At 42.8% G+C, this 25,337-nt stretch overlaps 1 protein-coding gene across 1 annotated transcript in view; it reads left to right on the top strand.

The window, feature by feature from the left end:
• GLIS1 (GLIS family zinc finger 1) overlaps window positions 1–25,047 on the top strand; it is a 177,796-nt gene extending 152,749 nt beyond the window's left edge. Inside the window, exons 7-10 of the mRNA XM_005422954.2 lie at window positions 3,341–3,491; window positions 16,181–16,365; window positions 21,714–21,881; window positions 24,392–25,047. Of these exons, the coding sequence (XP_005423011.2) occupies window positions 3,341–3,491; window positions 16,181–16,365; window positions 21,714–21,881; window positions 24,392–24,528 (641 nt within the window). The 3' untranslated portion in view covers window positions 24,529–25,047. The remainder of the gene's footprint in view (window positions 1–3,340; window positions 3,492–16,180; window positions 16,366–21,713; window positions 21,882–24,391) is intronic.
• The last annotated feature ends 290 nt before the right edge of the window (window positions 25,048–25,337 follow it).

Raw genomic sequence — 25,337 nt, 5'->3', positions numbered from 1 at the left:
GTTTGCACATTTGCTCTTTCAAATAAGCTGAGGTAATATTTTTTGAGAAATCAGTTATAATTCTGTATGTAGGCTATAGATGGATAAATATAGTGTATGATGTCCTCATATTCCACTTGAAATATGAAAACATTCATGGTTTGGGCTTTTGATTTTGGTTTTTGTGTTATTTTTTTCAAAGAAACCACATTATTAATGTGCAGAGCTCTGGGCTTTAGGGATCTCTTGGATTCCTGGAGAATTTCAGTTTTGTCTTTCTCCAAGTTAAAGCACATTTTAAATATGTCAGGGATGAAAGCCCATCACAGAAAAAAACCAAAATATTAAAAAAGGCCCCATCCCTTGTGTCTGACTTCAAAGTAGGTAAGACAGTGAGCAGAGGAATGTTTCTGCAGTCAGAGGAACCCATTGTTTGCTGGGATCTTCCTCCTTTTTCCCTCCTCATAACTAAAATGCATCGTGGCTGCACACATTTAACTCTGCCTGTGGACAAGAGCTGGTGTCACTCTGGTCCCACTCAGGCATTTTCTCTGGGTTTTATTGTTGTTTGCCTGCTCTCAGCATAAAGCTGAGGGGGAAAAGGCTGCTGGTCACAGATGCTCAGGGCACTGTTTTGGCCACAGATGTTAAGGTTAAAGGCCAAGCCATTTAAAATACTGATTGATGACTTCTGTTTACAAGCTGAGGTGGTCAATGTGTGAAGAGGCCCAAGGTGCACAGGCCTGGCATGAGCTGCACTTGCAGGAGTCACTCACAGCAGCTCCAAAGGCTTCTGGGTGATTTCAGGTACACAGAATATTAGTGCTCTGTGCTGAAAGAAATGGAAGAAAAACTGTCAAAGTAAAGAAATTTTGGAAGTACTGAAAATTATATTGAGACTGGGTTAGTAACTGCTTTTCCCCCCTTGACTTGTTGGTGGGGAGGGAGCTGGGTGAGGCAGCACAGGGATGGCTTGGGGGGATTTGGGGACAAGGGACACCACGTGCCAAACTGGGTGTGAGCAGTGCTGCACAGAGGTGTAGGGACAGGAGAACTCACTGGTGACAAACCCTGAGAGCCTCAGTGCCCAGGTCCAAGCAGGGGCCCTTTTCCCTGAGAAGTGTGATCAGGAAGTCAAAGATAGATCTGGGAGAGGATGTCCCCAGCTAGAAACTCTTCCAGCCCAGCAGTGGGCACTGGGTGTCCACCCCAGCAGTTCCACAGATGGGTAAATTCCTCTGCAGAGTGGGTGGGGGTGGCAGAAACTGGAGGTGCCAGGGATTCTGGTTTAATTTGGTTTTCTCATGTGGTGAGTTTGAGTTCAGGGATCATGTGGGACTTGGCTGCTGCCCACACAGAGTTGTGGGGTAGTTTTTAAACATCTTCTTGCTCCTCTAGAGGGTTATGCTGATTGTAGGTACTCAGCTGCTCTGTCTTTCTCATCAGCTTAAGGAACAGGCTAGAGAGACATCCTGAACATGCATGAACTGTTCAGAGGTGGCATTGAAAGATAAATCATGGAGTGTGTTTGCTGGCCACCACACTGCTAAGATGACCCTTTTCTGTGGGGTTTGGAGCTTTTTGCACAAGTTACTGCTGGGCCAGCAGTGTGGGAGCCTTAGAGCATGAACAGCTTGGTGTAGGGTCTGCACTCTCCTCCAGGCTGTGCTGTCAGTGTACCTGACCTGGTGCTGTGGGAAATAGAGCTGAAGTGCAAAGTGACACTGAACAGTCGACGTCAAATTTGGCTCATCCTTCAAGCCTGACATCAAATGTATGAACAGTGAGGATCTGAGGGAAGTGGAAACTGTTGTATTGTGAAATGCACTGAAGCCACCAGTGGAAAAGCATTTCCACAATGTAGCATCCTTGCTACTGACTTACTGTTACCAGAAGAGGCTTTGACAAATAAATCCTTGCATCACCTGGGAACATCTGATTTCTTAAAGCCCCTTCTGTCTGGTGTGCAGTGCAGAAAGCAAGTTGTTTTCACTGGCTGGTTGACAAATGTTCTGTCTAGCTGGAGACAGAGATGATGTGGTTCAGTTTTGTTGCTTTAGATCTGTCAGCAGCTGAGGACTCATTGTTCATGAGGGGTTTTTGACTCATCTGAAGCCCCTGACAAAGGTGGCTGGAATCTTGCCTTGGTGGTTCTGCTCTTCAGTCACACACAGAAACAGATGCTGACATTCAGATGCTGCTTCTCCCCCCCAGGGGTGTCACACATTCCCCACAGCTCTGGATTTTCACGTCACTGGGAGGGTTTGGGAGAGGTGCAGTCCTGAGCCCTGCCAGTGACACAGCTGGGACATGGCTCTGTCCTGGATGTGCAGCTCTGCACACACTGAGTGGGGAAGAACAGGTGAGTGGTACAGGAGGAGACATGGCAAAGACAGGCCCCAGAGGGGTCTCTGTGCTCCAGAGCTGGACACTGGGAGCTGGCAGACCCCACTCGCTGCTCACAGCCTTCAGGTCACAATGTGAGTGGCAGTTCTGGTCCTCATCTATGTGCACATTCCCTGGGAGGGTGGGACAGAACTGCAGCAGATGTGTTGTGGGCAAAACCTGAAGATGAGAAAGGCAGAAAAACTGGGAAGAGAAGGACCAGGAGTAGACTTTTCCCCAGAGCAGCATGACAAGGAGCCAGCCCTTTTCCCCTGCATTAAGGTGGCATTTGCATGCTCCATGCTTTCAGTCCTGTGATGTCTGTCACCACAGAGACCTGTCTTGGTGCATGGTCACTCTTCAGAAGGGAGAAAAAAAACTTAATTCCAGCATCTTCATCCAAGAGCCCTGGACAAAACTTCCTCAACAATGGGTAGGCACTTGGCTATTGGTGCCTTGGTAGAGGAGAGTCCCAGAAATAGTACTCCTTCAGTAATTCTGTATTAGCAAACCTGTTTTCATGATCTCATTAAAAAATTTTCCTTGTTCCTCTTTGCATTTAATTTATTGGGGTTTCCTTTATATCGATATGTGATATTTGTAAATAGTCTGGGATGTCCAGCAGCTTAGTAATGGAAAGTCAAATTACAGAGTTTGAAATGAACAGCAAAACCCCAGGGTACCATGGTCTGTTTTGCTGTGTGAGCTCCATCCCGTGTGCACTGCGGGTTCTCTCTCACAGCTATGGCAAAGGCAGGGTGGGAGTCCCACCAAGCCCTCGTGGCTGTCAGGAGGGCTCTGCAGAGTCCGGGAGCACCTGGGCGGGTCAGAGAGGAGACAGCCACATGCCAAAGTGCCATGGCCCAGCTGTGAGTGCTGCTCAGGTCGGGAGGGGGATAGGGAAGGAGTTGGAGACTCTGCGGGTCTTACTGATGCTTCCTTGCTTACTTTGTTTTGCAACTGCTGTGTGTTCCAGGCATGTACAGTGGATCCAGCAGCAGCCACAACGGCCCCTCCCCAGCTGTGCTGCCACCTCCTCATGACATTCCTTCAAGGCACCTTCCCCTGGACTCCGCCCTGCCCAGCCCACATCACCACCAGTCGCCGCTGGAGAGTGCCAGGGACGGGTATGTGTGTGATGTGAGACGTGCTGGGCCTGGGTCTGCCATGATCATGGAGGATGAATTGTTTATTTTACTTTGCACGGATGCTGTTCAAAAGAAAACACTGGCCCAAACAAAGCAATTTTGGTTGTTTTAGAATCATGGAATAATTTGGTTTTCAAGGGACCTCAGAAGGTCATGTCAGCCATGCCCTGTGCAAAGCAGGGCAAACTTGGACATCATTATCAGGCTGTTCAGGGCCTTGTCCTTGTCTTTGACAAAACACAATGTGATTCTTTTCTTCATAGCATGCAGTTACATTTAGATTTTAATTTTTTTTTTAATTCTTGCTGGATGACTTTTCATAGGTTTGGAGAAGCACAGAGAATTTTTCTCAGCTAACACGAGAAACCTCTCAGAGGGTAAAACCCGAACTATGACTCACTCAGGAATCAGGCTGTGTTTGCCTTAGTAAGGCTCACTCAGTGTCAGAGCCACAGCTTTCTCACTTCCTTGCTCTCTGATAAGGTTTTCTGCAATGCACCTCTGAGCAGCAGGCCAGATCCTAATCAGGGAAAGGTGTTTAATCCCACTGATTGTAGGATTGCACTGCTACAGCAGCGGTACAATTGCATGGCTGCAGGGTGTGAGATTTCTAAAGCACCGTGTGTCAAGGCTCTCATACCATCTTAACAGTAAAGAATCTCTGCAAGCCACAAAACTGCTCTAACCTTTTTACTCAGATTTCTTTGGTGCCTGGCCTCATTCAATTCATACTTACAAATTCAAGTTCATACTTAGAGTTTTACTTCCCAGCACTTTGGATGGGGAAAAGACTCTGTTTTGACATTACTGATGGGAATTCAAGATACAGAAAGATTAAAGGATTTTCTTTCCTTAGGAACATGATGATGTCCTTTAGCAAATATAGCAATTAAATGTAGTTTTCCCATCCCCTCCAGTGACTGACCTTTCCCTTCTTCTTTATGGTGCAAGGAAAGCCCAGAAGGATTTTAAGCAAAGGGCAGAAGGCAGAGTGTGTGTGGCATGGAAGAGGTGTGGTGAGGAAATTTACACCTGGGTTGGTTGGAGAACAATCTGATTGAGGAAATTCAATTAGGAGAAAACTAGTCCTTCTTATTTTCCTAATTGGGGAGTGAATTCTGCAGCAAGCTGAGCTTCTGTGCCCTCTGCTCCTTCAGCCTTCACTTCTGACCTCGGCCAGTAGCAGTACCAGTGTCCCCCTCCCGGTATGATGCATACACTTACCCTGTCCTTGTCCCATAAAATGCCTGTGCCCAGCCCTGCTCCTGCCCTGCCACATTCCCAACCTTGTATTTCCTGTTGGCAGACTCATTCCCATGGCAGAATCGTGGCCAACAGGAGGCACTGGAAGTTACTCCAGATAAACAGGAAGTTTTCTGTAGCAGAGAAGGCAGTAGATCAAATAGGAATGGAGACAGACATTCCAAAGTGAAGGTCATCCATGAGCTGTTCTTCCTGCACAATGGGACTGCCTGAGCCTGTTGGAGTGGGAACCCTCCCTCTCACTGCTCCCAGTGTGCTGCTCAGCTGTTTCCTCTTGGAGTTGGTTCCTAGGGGAGTTAAGGCAAAAATCCCAACCAAGAATGAAATAAAGTAAGGATATACTATGGGAAGGATTTAGCAGGCTGTCAGGAAGGTGGATTTGTTTCTAAGGCACTTTGTGTTCTGGTGCTGCTAATAAGAAATGAAAGCAAAGGCCTGAGCAGGGTGAGGGCAACAGACAAGTTTGCAGCTTGAGGGGTCAGAAGCCCCCAAATGAATTCTCATTCCTGGCCCTGGTGTCTCCATTCCAGAGCACAGCACTTCCCTTCCAGCAGGAGCACCATGGGCAGTGGGCTGAGCCTCTCACTGAGCTCCTGCTGCAGACACACCAGAGTTTCCATCAGAATTGTCTCTGCCAATTCCAGCTTTAGTGAAGTTTGGATTCCTTCTCTGAGGAGACAACAGTGCTGAGTTCTTATCTCAGTGCTCATGTACCTAAGTAAAGTCTTTGCCCAAATATCCTGTGACAAAATGGGGGAGTGAGATAACAGATTCCTAGCCATGAGCCAAACGTCAGGGAATGGAGTCTGGAATGTATTGCTGAATAGTTATTTTAAAACAGGGCATCCAGTTTCATGACATAGTTACTTGGAATTTTTCAGCATCTCAAATACCATTTTCTAAACTCAAAATAATCTTCATTCAGCATTGTCATTCCCAGTCCAAGATCCTTCTGCTGTATTTAGTGCTTTATGCTTACATTATTCATGACTGCTGAAATGCAGCCCATACATGACATCTTAATTGCAAGTGCAGAAACTTTGTGTGAACTAATTAATAATCCTTGAGTTTCATTTAGCAGAGTTTTGTTGAAAGCATCCATCCGTTTAACTGGGCAAAATCACTTAACACAAATTCACAACGCTAAGGCATGCTGGCAGCTTGGCCAGCTCCTGGCAGTGCCATCCCTCCTGGAATATACCTGGGGGTTGCAGTGGGAAGGGAGCCCTCCCCCTGCCTCCCTGCATGGCACTGCTGCAGCTGTGGCACACACGGAGGGTTTGCCCCATTGTCAGCTGTCTGCAGAGAACTCCTGCTCTGGGGATGGGGACCGTGACAAGGCTGGATCACATCGGGCAGTCTGTGGCAGGAACCAAGTGATTACTATCAAGAAATCTAATTACTGAGTCATCAAATGTGTGAGATGCCAAAAACTACACGAGGCAGAGTACAAATAGTCTACTCAAGTTTGACATGAGATTCAGAATTTGATTTAAAGGCTTTTTCTTTTTTTTTTAACAAAAAAAGCCCTATGTTACACTGTCCTTTGCCAAAGTCAATACCAAGTGCAGCAGTCAATTTTCCCAAATGGTTTGCTGAGACATTTAAATAGTTTGACAAAATTATCTAATTCACTTGAAAATGTTCTAACAAAATCTGACCTCATTACCGAATGTATTTATACTGGCTTTATTCAATATGGAGCACATTTTTTCAAATTCTGGAATGAAGTGTATGCTACGCTAAAAAAATCTACTTATATTGATATTAATTTAGCTAAAAGTGGTTGGCTGAGAAACACTTCAGCATGCAGAAAATGGGCTTGGCATGATCCAGATCAAAATGTATATTTATTTTTTATTTCAGGTAGCAAGAGTTTATTTTAGCATTTCTTGTAGCATTTGCCATGTACAATGTCAAATTGGGTTTCATTCTGCCCATTGCAAAAATAGTCTATTTTGATTTGTAGCAGAGGGAGGACAGAAAAACAGCTTTTACTATTAAATCTTGGGTGAATGTTGCACTTGGCTTGCTTTCCACTATTTTTTTAGCTGTTATTATCCAAGTCATCTGCAAATGTACTTAGTTTCATTTATAGACCATCTCCGTAAATTGCAATTTAGAATATTCAGTGTGATAAATTATCAGCTTTAATGAAACTGATCTGACTGAAGTTAAGTGACTTTGAGTGGTGGCACCAAGTTTGGGATTTGCACCAATTTAGGGCAATGGCCCAACAAGGTCACTTTGTAGGAGCTGAACACGATCCCTGTGTGTGTGACTGAGGCTCTCTGTCACTTGTGTGCTGTGACAAACAGCACTTCTGTTCCCAACAGGAGCTGGGGCACTGACAAATAATGACTTGATTGGGAGGGTGATGTGTCTCCAAGGGAAAGGAAAGTGAAACCATTTTTTAAATATTCCTGTGGTAATTTAGGTCGTTTCTGCTCTGTAAACACACCAGTAAATGAAGAAGTAGTAGGATTAAGACATCTGTGATGGGCAGAGGTGGTGATTAATGAGGACTCTGAGCCAAATCTGGTGAGCCTTTAATATAAAGGATTAGCTCTAAGCAAGGTTAGAGGGAAGGGCTCACACAACTCCCTTTGCCTGGGCTTCTCCCCAGCCAAGTGCAGCCAGCTCCAACCAGGGGCCAGACCCCCCTGAAGTGACACTGACCCCCACAAAAAATCACAAGAAATGGGATTTAAGAACTATCAAGTGAAAAGAGACATTTTAATCAGGGCGCTTAAACATCAGAGTTTTTGTTTGCTCGCTTCTTAGCACCTGTTATTTCAAATACCACAGGAATACTTCAGTGTAAAGAGTTCTCTGTTAAAAACTTAGTCCTTCACTTCTTTTTATGTGAAGTAACATGAGGTACACAGAGCCTCCCTTCTGCTCTACCAGGGAACACCAGATTTGAAATCCCTGATATTTTTAAGCTTGAAACTAAACATGCAGGATAAAATCTCGTCAGTTACACGGGGGAGATCCTTTCCTGTGCCATCTCCTTGAGCTGCCAGGATCCAGGCCACATAGAAAAAATACATTTGTGCCCTAATTCTCATTACTTTAAGAGGCAATTAGGTGTCTTAGCCACTTATATCTGATTGTTATTAACCTTGTTTATTGATTAGTCTTTTAAATTAAGTTTGTGAGCTCATATAAATCAGTGGACTAGGAATTGACATGTTAGGATCCTTGTAGGAAAGAAACTTTTACTCTCTAGAAGTACTTTGGAAAACTAAATACCTGCACAGCTTTTCTAACAGACCAAGGAGATCCATCCCTCATTCTCTGTGGATTCCATCGGAGAATACTCTCATTTATAACAGAATACACAAGTCAGTGGTTTAGTCTTCCCTTCAAAAGCACTAAAACCAGTAACAAGAAACAGATATCTCTGACAGCTGAAAACATTTTCAATGGAGGAAGCCAAGAACCCTTCATAATTTATCTCAGTGTTATGGATCTGAGCACGCAAAAGGGGCATCAGTACATCTGTCCAGAAAGAACAATGTACAGGTGCTGCACTGGGCCCCACCAAACAAAGCAAATCAGTAATTAAAAGCATCTGCTTTCAAATCCCAAGTCATTTATCTCCTTGGAGAAAATGGGATCAGAATTCATTCATAATCATGTCCAGATAGGCTTATACAGGTTCCCCCCCTCCCCTTAAAGCAAAATTAGCATTAGCATGAGCTTACTTCAACAGCAACATGCTTGAGGATAACCTGGTGCTGCATCCTGGGGTAAATACTGTTTGTCCATCAGCAGAAATAGGTGGGCAAGTGTTTCATTTGAGTTTCTGAGAGGGCTGCACTGACACTCAGGATCCTGAGAGCCTCCACCAGTGCCTCTCAAAGTAAGGGCTGAGGTGCCTGCCCAGAGGAGACACTGTAAGGAAAACTGAGTGAGAAATCAGAGTTGCAGGAGAAGGTGGGAGGTTAAAGGAGATGGTCAGAGTAACTCAGAAAGCATTTAAAATTAATTCAGCCAGAGCTCTTCTGCATTACATTAATGATTTTAGCCATTACTCAATTTATCTGTAGTTAAATTTACACTAAACATCTGTAAAGCTTTTTTTTCTCTTTTTTTCATCCAAATTTTGTTTGTTTTTAAGCAAAACTGCTGCAGTTTGATGCAAACCGTATACACCAAACACAGGAGTTTATCATGGTGTAACAAATAATGAAGCTATTTTAACATCTCCCACTATTGGGTAGTGTGTTCTGCCTGGCAGACCTGAAGACAGTAGATGTCAGGACCTGTACAGAACCCACCTGGAAACATCTTGCTGCCTGTTTGCCAGAGAATAATGACCTTAAATGACTGAAATAGGATAGATCAGTCAAGCATGCAGCATATGCCAGATAATCTGGAGTAGACAGTCTCTGTGTTTGATTACATGTCTTTCTAATTCACTTCCTGGCAATCACTTGAACTTAAGGCACTGCCCTTTATTTAAATATGCTTTTATATTTCTTTGATCCTATTAATAAGGCTTTTCTTTCACTCCAAAATACCTTTTCCTGCTAGATTGTAAACTAGACTAATTTTTCAAATCTCCCTCATGTAGTGACTTCCACTGTAGCGATTCATCAGCTTCATTTCAGAGGTTATTAAACAAACCCTTATAAATACAAACATCCTTTGGAATGGCACAGTTCCCATAATGATCCCTGTGAGGAACTGCTCTGCAGAAGTTGCACATCTCAGGTCAGAACGATTGTAGAGATACTCATTTGACACAGAGTGTGTTTGTGTGGTTTGTGAGCTTGTGTAGATGATGACATGTGTGACAAACACTGAGTTATGTTCTATGCCCACTCAGAGGTGCACATGTACTTGTTAGAGCACACAGGGAGTATTTCAGTATTTCAGGAAGCTCCTCTGGGCCAAGAGCAGCCTCACACAGAAAACCCCTGAGTGAACCAGGAGAGGACTCCTAGGGCTCCTTTGTGATTCCGAACATGAAATTGCTTTAATATCACTGTTTTTGGTATCACTAAAAATATTCTAAAGCAGTTAAATGACCTGTGACTCTTCAGTCACATGAAAGTTGCTGTGGATAGTGTTCTCCATAATATTTATTAAGCCCCTCTTACTCCTTAGAGCAGAGCAGCTCCTGCACTTGTAGACTTGGCTCTGTGTGGGTGAGTGAAGGTGCAGAACTGGATCCAGGTAATCCAAGGCAGAATTTTGAGTGAAAATTAGTATTTTGTATTTGTCTAAAAGCCAGAAGGCTGCCATTGCCTTGGCAGTACTTTGAGGATGCCACACACAGGTGTGTCACAGGCTGCAGCTGCAGCAGAGCAGGGACAGAGCCTCTGGCCATGTAGGAAAACCAGAGACAAGGTGTTGTGCCTTGGAGTACCTTGGGGTACCCTGGAGTCACAGCCCTGTGTCACAGCCCTGGGACTTGGGTGCTCATTGTTTATAGGAAAAGGTAAGAAATGCAATGATGCCCAGCAAGGTGATCTGTGTTGAAGGATTTATTATATATCAGAGAGAGGGGGGGAAGAGGAGAAAGGAAAAGAGGGAGAGAAGGAAAAGATTCCTTGCATTCCAGAAACGTAGCCAGAGGCACCTGGCAGTGATTAGTGCAAAGGTTCACCAAACTTCAGATAGAGTCTGTCTTACAGAAAAGTCCAAACGAGTGAACGGTGTAACTGTTTCCTGAGCATGTGCTGACAGAAATTCCCGTAGGGCAAGACCCAGAACAGAAACACGTGGCCAGAGATTGGGCTCTGTCCAGGGACCTGATTAGCAGAGCTTTACACATCATTTTTAATATTATGGGAAGAGATGAAAATCCGTGTTAACTTTTTTCCCATTAAAAAAAAATAATCTCCTGGTCCTGGAACTGAATTGGACTTTCTCACAGTATCAGTGACTATGATGCTTGGGGGAGAGATTTTATGAATGAACTGGTTGGAGTGCTGGGTTTTATGGGAGAACCTCATCTCATGGAAACTCTCAGTTCCTGTAAGTGGCTACAGTGCTGCACTTCAGATAAAATGTGGAGCTGCTTTGGCTTGTGCTTCTTACTCTGCTGCTTTATTTGCTATTTTTCTTCATGTTAATCTGATTTAAGTCATGATTCTCAAAAGTCATGATTGTTCAATCTGGCTGTACTGCTGTGCATGGAACTGTTACAGAATGGTCTTATAACCCAAAATATACAAAAAAATGATTTGACATAAAGGACAGATGTTTTTCAGCCTGGATTTGGTCCCCTTTCCACTGAACTTAATGGGATATGGGTTGAGGTTCTTTGTCTGGCTGAGGAATCTGCCAATCAAGCCATCACACCATTAAAAAAAAAACAAACCAGACAGTTTTCATATTGGAAACATTCCTGTCTTACATATTTCCATTTGCAGTTATACTTCATTCCTATTTATAATTCAAAAATCTTATTTTGAATTAATTTTTATTATTTTTCCGTTTTAATTTTCAGTTCCATTCAGTATTTACTAAGTATACTGTATGTAGTGTTTGGCAGTCAAGGTCTAGTCAAGCCCTCTTATCTTAAAGAAGCTTTATAATTTCTTATTCTGTTAATTTGTCCTGGAACTGGTATTGAACAAAGACTGAAGCAGAGGGATAATCTATTTCTTCCTCAGACTGAGCACTATGGATATATAGAAAACACCTAGCCAGACATTGTGATGGAAATCTCAGAACAATCCATGTCCATCTACATAATTTATTTTTTTGGTTCTTTATGTTGCACTGCTATTGGAACAGGACATTTGGTGTGCATTGGGAGAATACAGAGAGCCTTAAACACCCCTGCCTGCCTGGGGAGGCTGAGAGTGCAGACAGGATCAATAATTCTAAAGCAAAGCCATGGTGCTTGTAGCCTTTAGATGTGTTTTCTGTAGGTCACTGCTGGCTCATGGCATACACAGGTGGCTCCCTCACACAGGCCTTACTTACAATTTCATATAAACTTCCACCATCCAAAACTTATTGTTAAAGCATGATCACAAGAAAGTTTATAAAAAGTTTCAGTGGGATTTCTGGTTGAGATTCCTAGGGTGTGCACTTAGAAAGTGAGAGGAAGATCAATCTTTCTATGTTTTGACTTAATTTTCCCTTTTAAAAAGTCCTTTTGTTAGGACCAAGATTTCTGAGTATTTCCATTGATGTGACAAATGCTTTCCAGTAGAGCTGAGGAACAGGTTTGTTGTCCATGACTGCCGCTTGGTTTCATGATTCTTTGTGGGTAGAGTCCCATTTGACTGCAGGAGTTCCTGTGGGAAGGGCTGTGGAGCTGGGCCTTTTTGGGCAGTGTTGGTGCAGAAATATGCACAGTGCCACAGACAAGGTGGTTACTGAGTTAGGCTCAGTTATTCCCAAAGTTTCCTTTTGGTTGTGTGTGTGAATCACACAGGATTTTTCTAAGTAGTCCTTTTCCTTGAGTGCCTGCTGATGCCTCCTCAGAGGAAGTGTTGGCCCTGCAATCCCACCTGCAATCCCAGCTCCCTCAGGCAGGAATTCCGTCTCCAGCACCATCCTCCAGTGGTGCTTCAGGGGGAACTGGAACAGGCCCCAGTACGTGTAAGTCACCCTGAGCTGTGGTGAGTGAAGAGAGCAGAATTCCTCTTCTCCTCCACGGGCGATCACTTTACATCCTGAAGCACAAGATGTGATTACCCCTCGCTTAGCATGGAAATGTTGGTTTTGGCCATTAAATTATTCAGTCCCTGGGTAAAAAAATAGGTATTTTGTTTGGTTCTGTGGCTCCTGTGGCTGTGAATGGCACAGGCCAGGGCATGCTGTGTGAGCAAAATGTTCCTTTTGTTTCCATCCAAGCTCCTTCTCTCCGTGGTGCGTGTCCTGTTGCTCCTGTGTCTTGGACAGGGTGGAGAGGAGGCTCCCCCATCACACCCTTGTATGGCCCTCAACAGAAATATTCCATAGAGCCAGGAGCCCTCAAATGTAATGAATTAAGGAAGGATATGGGGTTTTTTTCATGCCTGTGAGAGTATTTATATCTCTTTATATATAGCTATATATAGGCACAGATATATATTAAAAGGCCCCAAAGGACCTGCAAATTTACTGAATTATGCAAGTTACAATTAAGGTAAAATATATGGTATATATTTATTATTACTTTCCAAACCAAAGCAAACTGTGGTTGTAGTACAGTATTAACAGGAAATGTGCAGGCTATTAGTTATTGAAACACACATGTCTGAGCTGCTGCCTGGGAATTTTAGTGTATCCAGCTGAGTTCCTGCTGTAAGTCTTTCAGTGTTTCATCTTCCACACAGAAGGCATCACCTTTTAGGCTCTAATGCATTATCTGTTTAATTTGTATCAGGAATGATTCCTCCTCTTTTAACAACCAGAGTATCACAGCAACTGAATTAGTAGGCAGATACTCAGGAGAGAATTAAAAACACAGCATTGGAGACTGGACAGTTTGGCTGAGGAAAATCTCCCCTTGAGTGTGCCAGAGCACATTCACACATGCACACACACACAGAGTAATATTTTAGGGACCAGCTTGAGCCATAGGGATTGTGATGAATATTTCAAGGACACAGATCTACGTATTGGCCACTTGTGTGAACATAGCCAGATTTTTCTGCTGAGCAAAGTTCTTTCCTAGCTGAAAACTGTGCCTTAACTTCCAGGAAACATACGAAATTCCTTGTTGGGAGAGCTCGAGCAGAACGTAGCAGATTTTTATGGTGAACTGCTCAGCTCTGTGAAACTCTTCTGATGCAGAGGAGGCAGCGATGCTCAAGTGTTCCCCGGAGCTGTCAGGGTTTCAGCTCATGTTCCTGCTCCCAGGATACAGCTGCCCACAGCCAGCAATGTTTGCTGAGCTCCAGCACCAGGGCAGCCGTGCCCGGCGGGAGCAGCGAGCTGGCAGCTCCACACACCGCTCAGCATTCCCAGCTGGAGCAGGGCCTGCACCCCTCTGGCCTGGCAGGGGACCTCTCCACCCCTGAACACTCATCTCAGAGGTTTCGAGGCACAAACCCTGTTGAGCTCACACACAGGAAAAACAGGAATGCAAGAGTGTGAGTGGGGACAAGCATTGCTTTAAAAATAACAATAAAAACTTAAATTCTTCTCCCATGGTTAAGATTTAAGTAGCCTCTGGGAGTAGTTAAACTGGGTAGAGAAGCTGGGATTTTCAGTATTCCCACAGCTGGATACCTAAGTGTACCATTTTTGTTCAACAAAGCAGCATGATTGCATAGAATTTAGAAACACGATGGCCCATCCTAACAAAGCACTCGCAGCAGTCCAGCAGGTCTCTATGGGGTGCTGCGTTTCCCAGCAGTAGCCGGGACAAGACATTCCAAGAGCAGGCAGAGGAAACCCAACACAGGCAGTTGCAGAGGACTTGCTCCCCAGCAGCATTTCCCTCCCCTATTCACAGTGGTTTCTGGCTCATCCCAGCACTGGTTTCTGGCTCATCCCGGCATTGGAGTTTTTAGTACATCTTTTGTTTCTCTTTTAAATGTGTGTGTGGTCATTACCCATATAAATGTCACTATCATGAGCCCTTTAGCTATTATCTTTCCAACTAAAACAACTGCAATCTTTTTAATCTCCTTTCAGATAGAAGCATTTCCAGGCCTCTAAGAGCGTTGCTGGCGGGTGGAGGACGATGTCCCTGTGGCTGTGTGCTGGAGCAGGGGCCGGTGGCAGCTCCAGGGAGTGTTTGGTCCCTGAGCTGGGCGGAGCACAGGGGACCCCCGGTCCCTTTTTGGCACCTCTGCAGCCCCAGGCCTTTTCCAAACCAGAACAAATAGGATATTTTTCTCCTTACATGTTGGCTCCTTTATATTGGCAGTAGCCCTCTTTATTTTACATATTACTGATCAGTACTTACTGGAGAGAGTATCTTTCTCGCAAAAGAAAATTTTTTTCTGTGACAGGGGTTTGAGGATGAGGGAAGAGACAAGGATCTGACTCTGTGTTTCAGAAGGCTTGATTTATTATTTTATGATATATATTACATTAAAACTATACTAAAGGAATGGAAGAAAGGATTTCATCAGAAGGCTAGCTAAGAATAGAAAAAGAAAGAATGATAACAAAACCTTGTGTCTTGGACAGAAAGTCCGAGCCAGCTGACTGTGATTGGCCATTAATTAGAAACAACCACATGAGACCAATCACAGATGCACCTGTTGCATTCCACAGCAGCAGATAATCATTGTTTACATTTTGTTCCTGAGGCCTCTCAGCTTCTCAGGAGGAAAAATCCTAAGGAAAGGATTTTTCAGAAAATACGTCTCTGACAGTTTTCTAGTTCTTGCTATTTAACTTGAAAATATCCTTCCCTTCACCCACTTAACAACACTAGCTTAATTCCTCAGTTTAGTCTGGGGAGATTCAGTCTTCGTAGTTTGTATTATAGGACTTGCTTCCTTGTTTTGGGAGATGGAATTATCTGAGCATAGGATGGGCTTGCATTGGTTGATTTAAACTCCTTCTAATATTTAGTGTCACTGTGACAGCTTTTTGGCAGCATTCTTGTGCCTCTCATGTTAACTTTGGTTAAGCTGTTGTCACCATTTATTCACAGTTCCCCTCTGTTTACCTCTTGCACACTCTCATGTAGTGCTTAACCCTCCTTGGAGCACAGCCTCGCTCCCAGGGTCAGTCCAACTGCTCCAAGAAGCCGTCCTGTGAAATGATGCTTTATGGTGTTTGAACAGCTTGTGCAGGGGTAGAGGAAGACACCAGTGAGAGATTGGAGTTTTCATTTAGTTAATTTTTGTCTGCCTCCAACGGTTTGTGCTCAGTATTTTTTTTCCAGCTCGGTGACATCTATTACAACCTGCAGAGGTTGTTTTATTTTTTTTCCTTGGGTTCTGTAGCTGGGAAGTTTCCACAGGGTGGCTCTCAGACAGTGAGGTGGATTTTGCAGCATCTGAAGGTTCTGGTGCTGCTCAAAGAGGTCCTTCTCAGGTTCTCAGAGTGAAATGAACGCTTTTCTTTGTCTTGGCTGCATCTTGACCCTGTTACAGCTATGAAGGCACTTAAACAATTCTCTAGCATTTACCCCTTCTAGCTACACTTTCTACTTCTGTTTCTAGACATGTATCTCAGCTCACAAAGTTCTAAATCAGATGGAGCTGTGTTTAAGTTGCTCATTAAGGAGTGGTGTCATTTTGATCTGGCATTTATGGCAAGTGCAGGAAGTCAGTGTTAAGGAACAGAATTCCTTGTCTAACTCTCTTGCCTCCTAGCAAATATCTGAAGGTAGCACTGCATTGTTGTCCTTTTTTCAATATAATTTGTACCTGCAAAACAGATTTCTCTATAGTTTGGCCATTATGGAAGTAGTTCATACAAGTATTTCATTTTGCCATATTATGATGTGATATGTGAAGTTTTCCTTTATTTTCTTTTTCTAGGCTTGCTCCCAACATAATCTCTCCACTTGTCAGCCCCCTGAAAGCTTTAGTTCCACCTTCCCTCTTGCAGAAACACGGCTCTTCATCATCCCACAGCCAGTCACCCAATGGGCAGCAGTTTTCTGGGATACCAAATACACCGTACGCCCCATTTCCTAACCAGTCTGTACAGCAGGGATCTCAAGGTAACTCTTCCCTCTTTTTGTTTTTTACAGCTTTTCTAATTTCTAGCTGGAGAGAAAGAATTTATTTTGCTTTCTCATATTTGGCTAATAGTGTCAGCATTTCAGTGGGCACTCCAGTTTTTAAATTGGATTGATGTACATACGGATGGAAATTTTAAGACAGGTCCATGCTGTGATATGTCATCATAATGGGGAAAGCTGTCCCAACAGCAGATTTATTGCATTTATTCAGGTTCTTCAGTAGAAGGCTGCTGGCCATGCACCTCCCCTGACTGGTCATCCAGCCTGCAGTGACCCTGCAGGAGCCATCCATTCCCAGAATACAAGGGTTGAGGCACACCTTGGCAGTGTCCTGCTCCGTCCACTCATAGTGATGCACAAGACATGGAATTAGACAAAGAAAGCAAACATTTTTTCATTTATTATTTGGAAGTTTGGCTTGTTTTATGTTATACAGTAACATGTAAATGCACTCTGTACAACTGGAGAGTGCCTGTGGGATTCGAGGACAGGAATGGGAGCAGTAGGCAGCTGTCCCACAGCTTAATTTAAAACATTTTTTGTTCTGAATTACTCAGCCTTTTTAATTGCAAGCTTACATACCTATTCTGGAGTTCTGCTGTGGGAACTAATTAATGTTCCTGAAATTTTTGAGGCACAAATTAGCAAGAGATATTATTATCACAGATTCTCCCAGTAACAGGAGCTTGCATATTTCAGAAATCTGTTATGCAATCCAGATGGTGAGCTGCTAAAATGTGGTGAATATTCCCAATAAAGAAGTGTGCAGGACATCTGTCTGCTTGCAAGAGCCTGAGCCCAAACCCCTGAGCAGCTCCCAGCTGGGATGGGGTTGGGTATCCCAGCAGTTCCCTCTGCCCCTCGTTTTCTGAGCAGTGTTGTTGCTCTTTGCTTGGAAAGGCTTAGTCTGAAAAGTTAAAGCATATTATATTTAATGATTTGTGCTGAAGGAAAAACTAACTCAACCTGATGCTCAACAGATTATTCAATTTAAAAAGATTAACTCTGTAAGGGAGAAGTGGCAGATTTATGATAGCATATAATGATATATGATTATGTTGCTATAATGAGCTAAATAACTACAAGCCACAAGAGGAAAGTTTAGCAGCTCATTACTACGGCAGAAACAAATGCATAGACAGAACAAGTTTTGAACCACTTAAATAAATTGACTTTATTCCTTAAGAAAACCACATTTCCTTTTGAATGAATTGTTGCTTTCTAAGTGTTATGTCATGTGGTTTTGAAAAAGCAATAATTTTCCACTTTGGCCAAATGTTGAAGTATTATTATAAATTAATTATGGAAGTGGTCATTCCAAAATCAGTTTTGATTAGCAGCCTTTGAAACCAATTATCTGTAACCTGTATTTAGCTGTACTTGCTCTACTTTTTCTTTTTTTTTTACCTCTCAGTTCATTAATAGCACATTTTCTAATGGAATCTGTAATAATTTGGGGGTTTTGAATTTTTGCCAAAAAAAGGTACACCACATAAACTTAGTGTAGAACCAGGCATCTGTACAGAAGCACATAAACAGTGTGGATGTGGAATTTTTAGGAGATGGCAGCTTCGTCAGGCTGGTAGCAGAAATATTGATAATGAAAGAACAAGCTGACATTATTTATATGTTTTAACCTAGCTGTAGTAAGATCACATGGAAATCATTACATGCTGAAAGAATTTGGCAGGCAATGGAATCCTGTAGTTATTTATACCTGACATGATTTCTTGTCAGAAATTTTATGGAATTTGAAAAGCTGAGATTTATTTGCAAATACATGTAAATGACATGACATAACAAGATGGCATTTAATAGCCATATTCCAATTATTTGCTCATTACATCATTCGTTTTAAAGCTGCTTGAAGTTTTCTAGGCTGTGCCTTAGAGAAGCAGAGGCAGCCAGTGCCCTGTGTGAAGTGGCTAAGTGCAGCTTTTCTGCCACAAATTATTTCAAAGCAAAATTTTAACTAAATGTTATGTTTGGAACTCAGTTTATTCCTTTATGAACTGTTATATTTCTACATCTACTGTACATAAAACATTTAACAGTGATCATTTAAACTGACAGGGCATTTAGTAAATTCTTCACTTGAAAATAACCTCAGAAAATTCTTGATTTAAATCAAAACTGAAGGAAAACCTGAAATCCATGTGGCAAAAAAAATATTGGTGAAACACTTATTGCCAAGTTGGTACTACAGATTTGCACTCTAGAAGGAGCAGGGATGTCTGCACTGGACCAGCCTTCTTGCTTACTTTGTATTTTAACCCCTGAAGGGAGTCTTTTTTAAGAACTTGTAAAAAATGCTCCCTGTTTAGTTCAGTCAACCATATGTGGTTGTTAACCCAACGCTTGGTTATGGGATTTTAATAATATTTTAATTCCCCATATTTTCTCAGTGAAGCATTTAAAGAAATGTAAAGGAACCGCAACTAAAGGCAATGAACCCAAAGGGTCAGAAATCCCATTTTTAGTGTGATGCTTTGTTCTATCTGCACCCTTTCCCTTCCTCATTCCATGTATTTTCTTTAGTTTCATACCAGCATTTATCCCACCTTGCAGGCAGGTTAGAACAGGGAAGGTGCATTTCTCTGTATTTCTCTGTGAAGCGCTTGGCAGAAATCAGCTCCTGGTGAAGTCAGCAGTGCAGTAGCACCAGGATTTTCCTACACCCCCCTCACCACTGGGTGGTTCCAGGAACTTTTCCCTCTGCCCTCTCAGATTATCTCACAGTGGTGCCGAGGGATAAACACTGCAATCCAAAAGAGGATTTCATTGCTCATGGCAGTTCTTTTCCAGACTGATTCTGAGGCAGTTCTCTGCTTCAGGTATTTCCAGACAGTGTAACTCAAAACACTTCAAAATAACCTTTCCCCACAGGGCTTGGGAAAACCCTGGATGTGACTAGTTTCAATCCAGTTCTGTCATGCTTGGCTGCTCTCTGCTTTTCTAAGCCACTGTGCCAGCTCTGTAGATCATGAAGATTTTTAATTGATGTAACAAAGGCAAGCCTGGGAGCACAAGGGAAGGACAGCAGCTACAGGGATAGAGAAAATACACGTCATGCCTTCCCTAGAAGTGATGTCTGTAGCAGACATTCTGGAAAAGGCTCATTTTTTTTCTCTAGCAATGCATCTAAGTGTTCTCTGCAACCAGTTGAACCTCCTTTCAAGCCAACTGTCTCTTTTTTTCGCTGCTCATCTCAAAGGCTGTATTTTTAGAAGGCTTACAGCAAGGAGTTTGTTTTGTAAACAGAAAGGATAAGTATCAAAGCCAATCAATAACTCACTGTACCTAAAACCACATCAAAAGAGGGCTGTGCTACCTCTCATAAGAGCTCCTTGGTTCTTTGAGCCAGACTCTCCAGGCAGTAAACAGAGGTGGCTGGCTGTTTGTTCCAAGGAAGGACATGCATCATTTAATGCTCAGCTTTCCACATTTTTGGGCTGCCTTTGCCATAGCAGCAAGTATGAGCAGCCTTGGTACAGAGTGTGTACTGTCTTTATCTAAGAGTCATCCATTAGGACTTCACTAATTGTGGACATCACTAATTTAGGTATTTTGTAGTGGATCATATGTTCTCGAGAAATTAAGCATCTAATCCTTGCAGATTCAGTCAAAGCACATCTTAAACTGGGAAGCTTCAGAGCAAATCTTTCATCACTCAATGAATTGATTACATTTCTACTCAAGAATTGCTTCACTTGGCCTTATTTATTGCTAACTTAGGAAATATGAAGTGACCAGACCCCGAGCTTTGCCTGGTATTGTCTGCTTGGTCAGACTTCGGGAGTAGAGGGAAAACACCGAGAAGTGTGGGGGATCTTACTGAACAGGAGAGAGCTTGCACACTGCAGGAATTGTAAGGGTGTTCAAGCTCACAGTTCACCCCATATAGCCCCAGCTGCTCTGGGGACAGGCACAGGATTTAATTTCTGAACAAACAGACTGGAGAGCAGCACAGGCAGCCCAGCAGGGCAGGTCTGTGCTGTGAGTGGGGCCGAGCTGTCAGCTGGAAACGGGGAAACGTGGCTGGGACTGGGATTCACTGAACTGCCCTGAGCTTCTGCAGGAGTTCCTGAGGAAATGTTTCACTCTCTGTAAGACTAAGAGAAGAAAGACAACAACTCTATATTTTTTCTGGCAATTGGAGGAAAGTCCTGAAGCACGTTCTGCTAGACTTTAAGCTTAATTTGGTTGACTTCAGTTGCATTTAAGGCAAGGAGAATCGTTTCAGAGAAGGCAGGAAAAGGGGTAGCTGATAGGAATGTGCAGTTAGTGTGCACTGCACCCAGAATAAGGAAGAGCTTATTGAGGCAGGAGGAAGGAAGAGAATTAAATCAGGCCATGGTTAGTTTAAATACTGTGATGTATTTTGAGATCATCCTTCTGGGAACAAATTACAATTTTTTAGGATGTTGGAACAACTTATAAATTGCAAAATTCCTTCCTCAGGAATTCATTTGTCCTTTACTGTTAAATATCTTCCTTTGTTGTCTACAACTCATTCACAAATTCTGATGGCAAAATCCAAACTGCTGGGTACTGATAATACAACACTTGGGAAAAAAACCCCAGGATCTAAGAATGTTTGGTACGTGGAGGATGAAAGTTGAACATGCCCCAAAAGCAGAATGACTGAGGCAAGCAGAGACTATACAGATCTATCTCAGCACTTTCCAGAAGCAGGAGAGCCTCTGGTTGAACTCTTCACCTGACAACTATCTGGAGTCAGTCCTGCACTTCTAGGTCATTGCCTGCACACTGTGGTCCCCTGTGTCCAGTGAAAGGGGGTTCAGTTGAATCAAGAACAGTCTGGGAAAGAAGTCTGAGGAACCTGTGAGGGTGTTTTGGACAAACAGCGCTGTCTCCAGCAGTGCACAGCACACTCTGGATGGCAAAAGACTTTACTGAACTGAAAACAAAGCAATGCTATTTATTGAAATAGTGCATTATTGTATTTAAATTAACAGTGATTCGTTACAGAGACATTCCCTTAGGAGCTGAGCATCCTGGACCTGATCCAGTGAGGGGTCACTACTTGCCTTGGATCCAAGGGTGCTGTTGACTGTGTTCAGCTGATCTATTGCTTGAAATGAAGCCCATCCTTGAGATTTTTGCTTGATGGGGATCACAGTCCACAGCACCTTGTGGGACCGAGTCTGATGCAGCTCTTCTGTAACTGCACTTTACAGAACAGGATGATCATTTTTCCAAAGTTAAAACTGTGGAACTAAACCCCCCAACAGTAATGAAATGCTGTGACAGGAGTGGAGGTAGTACCACTGCAGGATTGAATTGTGTGCAATATCTGCTTTCAGGTTACCAAGGCAGCTTTCACTCCATACAAAACTGTTTCCACTACGGAGATTGCTACAGAACAATGGACCAGTCTGTCAGCAGTGATGTGCTCACAGGGGAATCCCATTGCTTCAATCCTCTGAGGCAGAATGGCTATCACATACTCAATGCACCTTTAGCTTCAACAGGTAATTTATTCCACCTGTAAGGAATTATCCATATGATATTTGTAGCAGGAGGGGCAAAGAACACATTTTATTTTCAGTGTTATGACAAAAACATGTTTGTATAAAAAATAGCCCTGAAATTAATTTTCATTTATGAAAACCCCAGAAGGAAAGCAAATTGTTTTTTTAATCCTGCTGTATTTGACTGATAGACAAAGTCTATTCCATTCTGCTGGATGCCATAGGCAGCACCCACCTTCAGGAGAGCTGACAAGGCACTGCCTGCATTTTTGTGTGGTCTGTTCATTGCACATTTCAGGTGTGCTCAGGAAGGCTTTTATAATCAGGTCAAAGTTATAATGGCTGCATTACTACAGTACTTCACTATTATAGTATTCTTTTTTTTTCTATCTTTAAAATTAATAATTGACAGAATTGCTGGAATCAAACAAAACATGAGTATTGTCAGAGCCATAAAGCACAACCATTTGCTGCAATCTTTACTTACATATCTCCAAGAAAGTTCTCTTCATGTCTGCACTCAGGAGGGCACCTCGGTTAAGGGCAATACTGAAAACATATGTTTAAGTGCTTTTTGAATTGGGGCCTGAGTCAGACCACAAAATTAGAGTTGACTTTCCTGTTTGTTTTGTATTAAAGGAGACTCTGTTCAGAGCAAGTGTGCACGCATTTGTCTGCCGTTCCATTCTGGGAAGTGCATGCATCAGTAACCAACACAAGGGAAACATTTAAGATGAAGTTTCAGCTTCAACTTTGAATTCTTTAGTGTTACTCATAAGTTTGATACTACTAAAACATAGGGGTTTTTCATGTTAACATCAAATTTCAAGCTTAGATTGACAGCCTGCAATATTTAAAGAACAGACTAAATAAACTTTCCAAAAGAAATTGTAGCAGTAAAGAATAATACTGTGGCAAGACACCAACTTCAACAACAGTTGATTTTTCTGTCTGGGCCTAAACGATCATGAAATGTTTCTGTTTAGTATTTTTGTTTTTAGAGTGGTTATTGAGGCATGCAAATACTTAAAAGGCTGAAACATAAACATGTATGAAATATATATATCTCATCTCATCTTTTAGTGTGTAAAATAGAACCATTCAGGTTAGCAAGATTCATCAAGGCTATGCATTAATTTTTTTCAGGCTTTTATAGCACCATTAATATTAAATGAGATCTCATCTCACAGGAATGCCCAATGTGACTGGCAAACAGCTGTTCCATGAATCACATTAACAGTCAATAAATTTTTATTTTCTGTTCAGGACTTTGGATAGTTTACTCTATCTGGAATCTAATAATGATTTCTGGGGTGTATGCTTATCTTGGGTTTTATCCATCTGTGGTTCTGTATCCACCCTGTATACAGGCTCATCAAATAGAAATTAACATAACATAAACACTCACAAAACTTATCAAAATACTGGTCACTCCACTTGGCCCGACACAGATAAACATGCTGAGGTCATCCTCCAGAACCTCTGGACATTCACTGTGTGCCAGATTTCTGCAGACAGCAGAATCTGACCTGTAAACCAACAGTAAATTAATAAGTCATAGGCAAATGCAGAAATGTAAGTAAGTAGAGAATTTGATCTCAAATAATAAAAACATGCCTAATAGTAAAATAGCCACAATGAAGTGGACAGGTTTTCCTGCAGTGAAATGAACCTGTGCATGTGGGCCTTGACTGGCCAGTTGCAAAAGCAGCCTATAGGGGGTCATAATAGGAAATTTTCATGTCCTTTGGGGTAGGCAATAAATGCCATAGCATCTGGTAGAATGGCAAACCTGCTCCTTTCCACAGGGATGTGCAGCTCAGGAGGTTTGTAATAGTTGTGGAGCTTTGGCATTATGAAAGAAGGACAGAGAAATTCTCCCCTACTGTCGTGGCTTTCTGGTAGCCTGGCAAGCAGCAACCAGCTTGGGCTGGTGGGCTTTGTTGGGCTGAGGTTCACAGCTCTTTCCATATGTCCTGTGAGCCTGACCTGCCCCAGCCAAGCTTCCTCAGACCTGCACTATGTGGAGAGCCAATAAATGTAGGATCCAGATTTCTTCTGCATCTTAAGAGCAGCTGGGAGACACATGGAATATTTTTTCAAAGTGCTATTAAAAGGAAAAACCCAAACCAAGAGGACTGCATCACTTCTAGTAGCACACTTAGCAGGATCATTGGCCACTCATTGTTTTGATGTCCTGTTCAGATAATGACTGAGTCCCAAGAGAGCTGTGCTCTGTTTCTTGCACTTCACTTGCAAGTGCACAGCTTTGCCCAGAAATGAAAGGGAGCACCAGCTATGATGACACAAACACCCACTGAAAACTGTGCCTCTCCTGGCAAGGCTTTGATGCTGAGCACTATTGTCCTTCCATTAATGCTGTGCTGTGCTGTGCTGTGCTGTGCTGTGCTGTGCTGTGCTGTGCTGTGGGCCCCCAGGCCCCAGGCTGTGCTTCCCTCCTCTCGTGCACCATGGCACTAACTCGTGTCCATGTCCTTGTCCCTCTCCAGGCTATGAGGGGATCTCTGAAGCCCAGTGTGTATCTGAAGACATGGTCTCCAATGGAACGGATGAAAATGGATTCTTCCAGAATAGTGCCTTTGATCACTGCTTGAATCACATTCCTTCCATCTACACAGATACCTAAGAGCAGTGCTGGCCTTGTTTCCTTTATTATACCTGTAACTGCGTATGTAATAACAAAGGTGTTGTTCAGTACTTTTATTTAGTCTGTATCCCTATATGTGCTCATTTAAATGAACACCTCACATTTACCAAACCATTTTATACATGAATAGTCTGTATAAGATAATATTGGAACCTGTTCCTTTGCTGTGGCACTTTGAAATTCATGCTTTAAGGGAATGAGGAGCATTTCAAGCAGCTTGTTTTGTAAGTTCTCTCAGTAAAGTGTAAATGTAAGTTATATAATAAACTTGTAAAGGAGATGTTTTCCTTCCTGGAAAGTATGCTTCAATTTGAGAATGTTGTTCCCTTTAATCAGTTTTCATTTAACTTGTTGGTTCGGTCTTCCCTTTTTTCTTTTTTTTTTTTTTTAACAAAAAGGATTTTTTTAATCAGAGACCTCATGTATATAAAGATCTACATTTGCTCAGCTGGTTTTGTATTTTCAGTTTTACAAGAAAGCATTAAAAACTGGAAACAAGTGTACTGTCATTTCTTAACACCATTGGGCTCCCTGATACTGCATTTTTAACACGCCTGAGAGGGATTTTAACAAAGCAGTGACATCTCAGTCCCTGTGACATTAGAACAGCCCACGTGTATGTGAAGAAAACCAAGGGGCTCCCAGTGCAACAGGGTCCCCTACAGTAGTTTGGTTCCCTGTCACTGTGGCTGCACTGCCCAGCATAGTGAGGATTCCTGGCAGACACATCCTGCACAGGGCCAGGTGCCCCAGGGTGTGCCCAGCAGGTCTGTCAGAGCTGAGCTCCT

This window comes from Geospiza fortis, unplaced genomic scaffold, assembly GCF_000277835.1.
Source record: "Geospiza fortis unplaced genomic scaffold, GeoFor_1.0 scaffold396, whole genome shotgun sequence".
Classification (NCBI taxonomy): domain Eukaryota; kingdom Metazoa; phylum Chordata; class Aves; order Passeriformes; family Thraupidae; genus Geospiza; species Geospiza fortis.
This window is presented reverse-complemented; position numbering and strand designations above follow the sequence as displayed.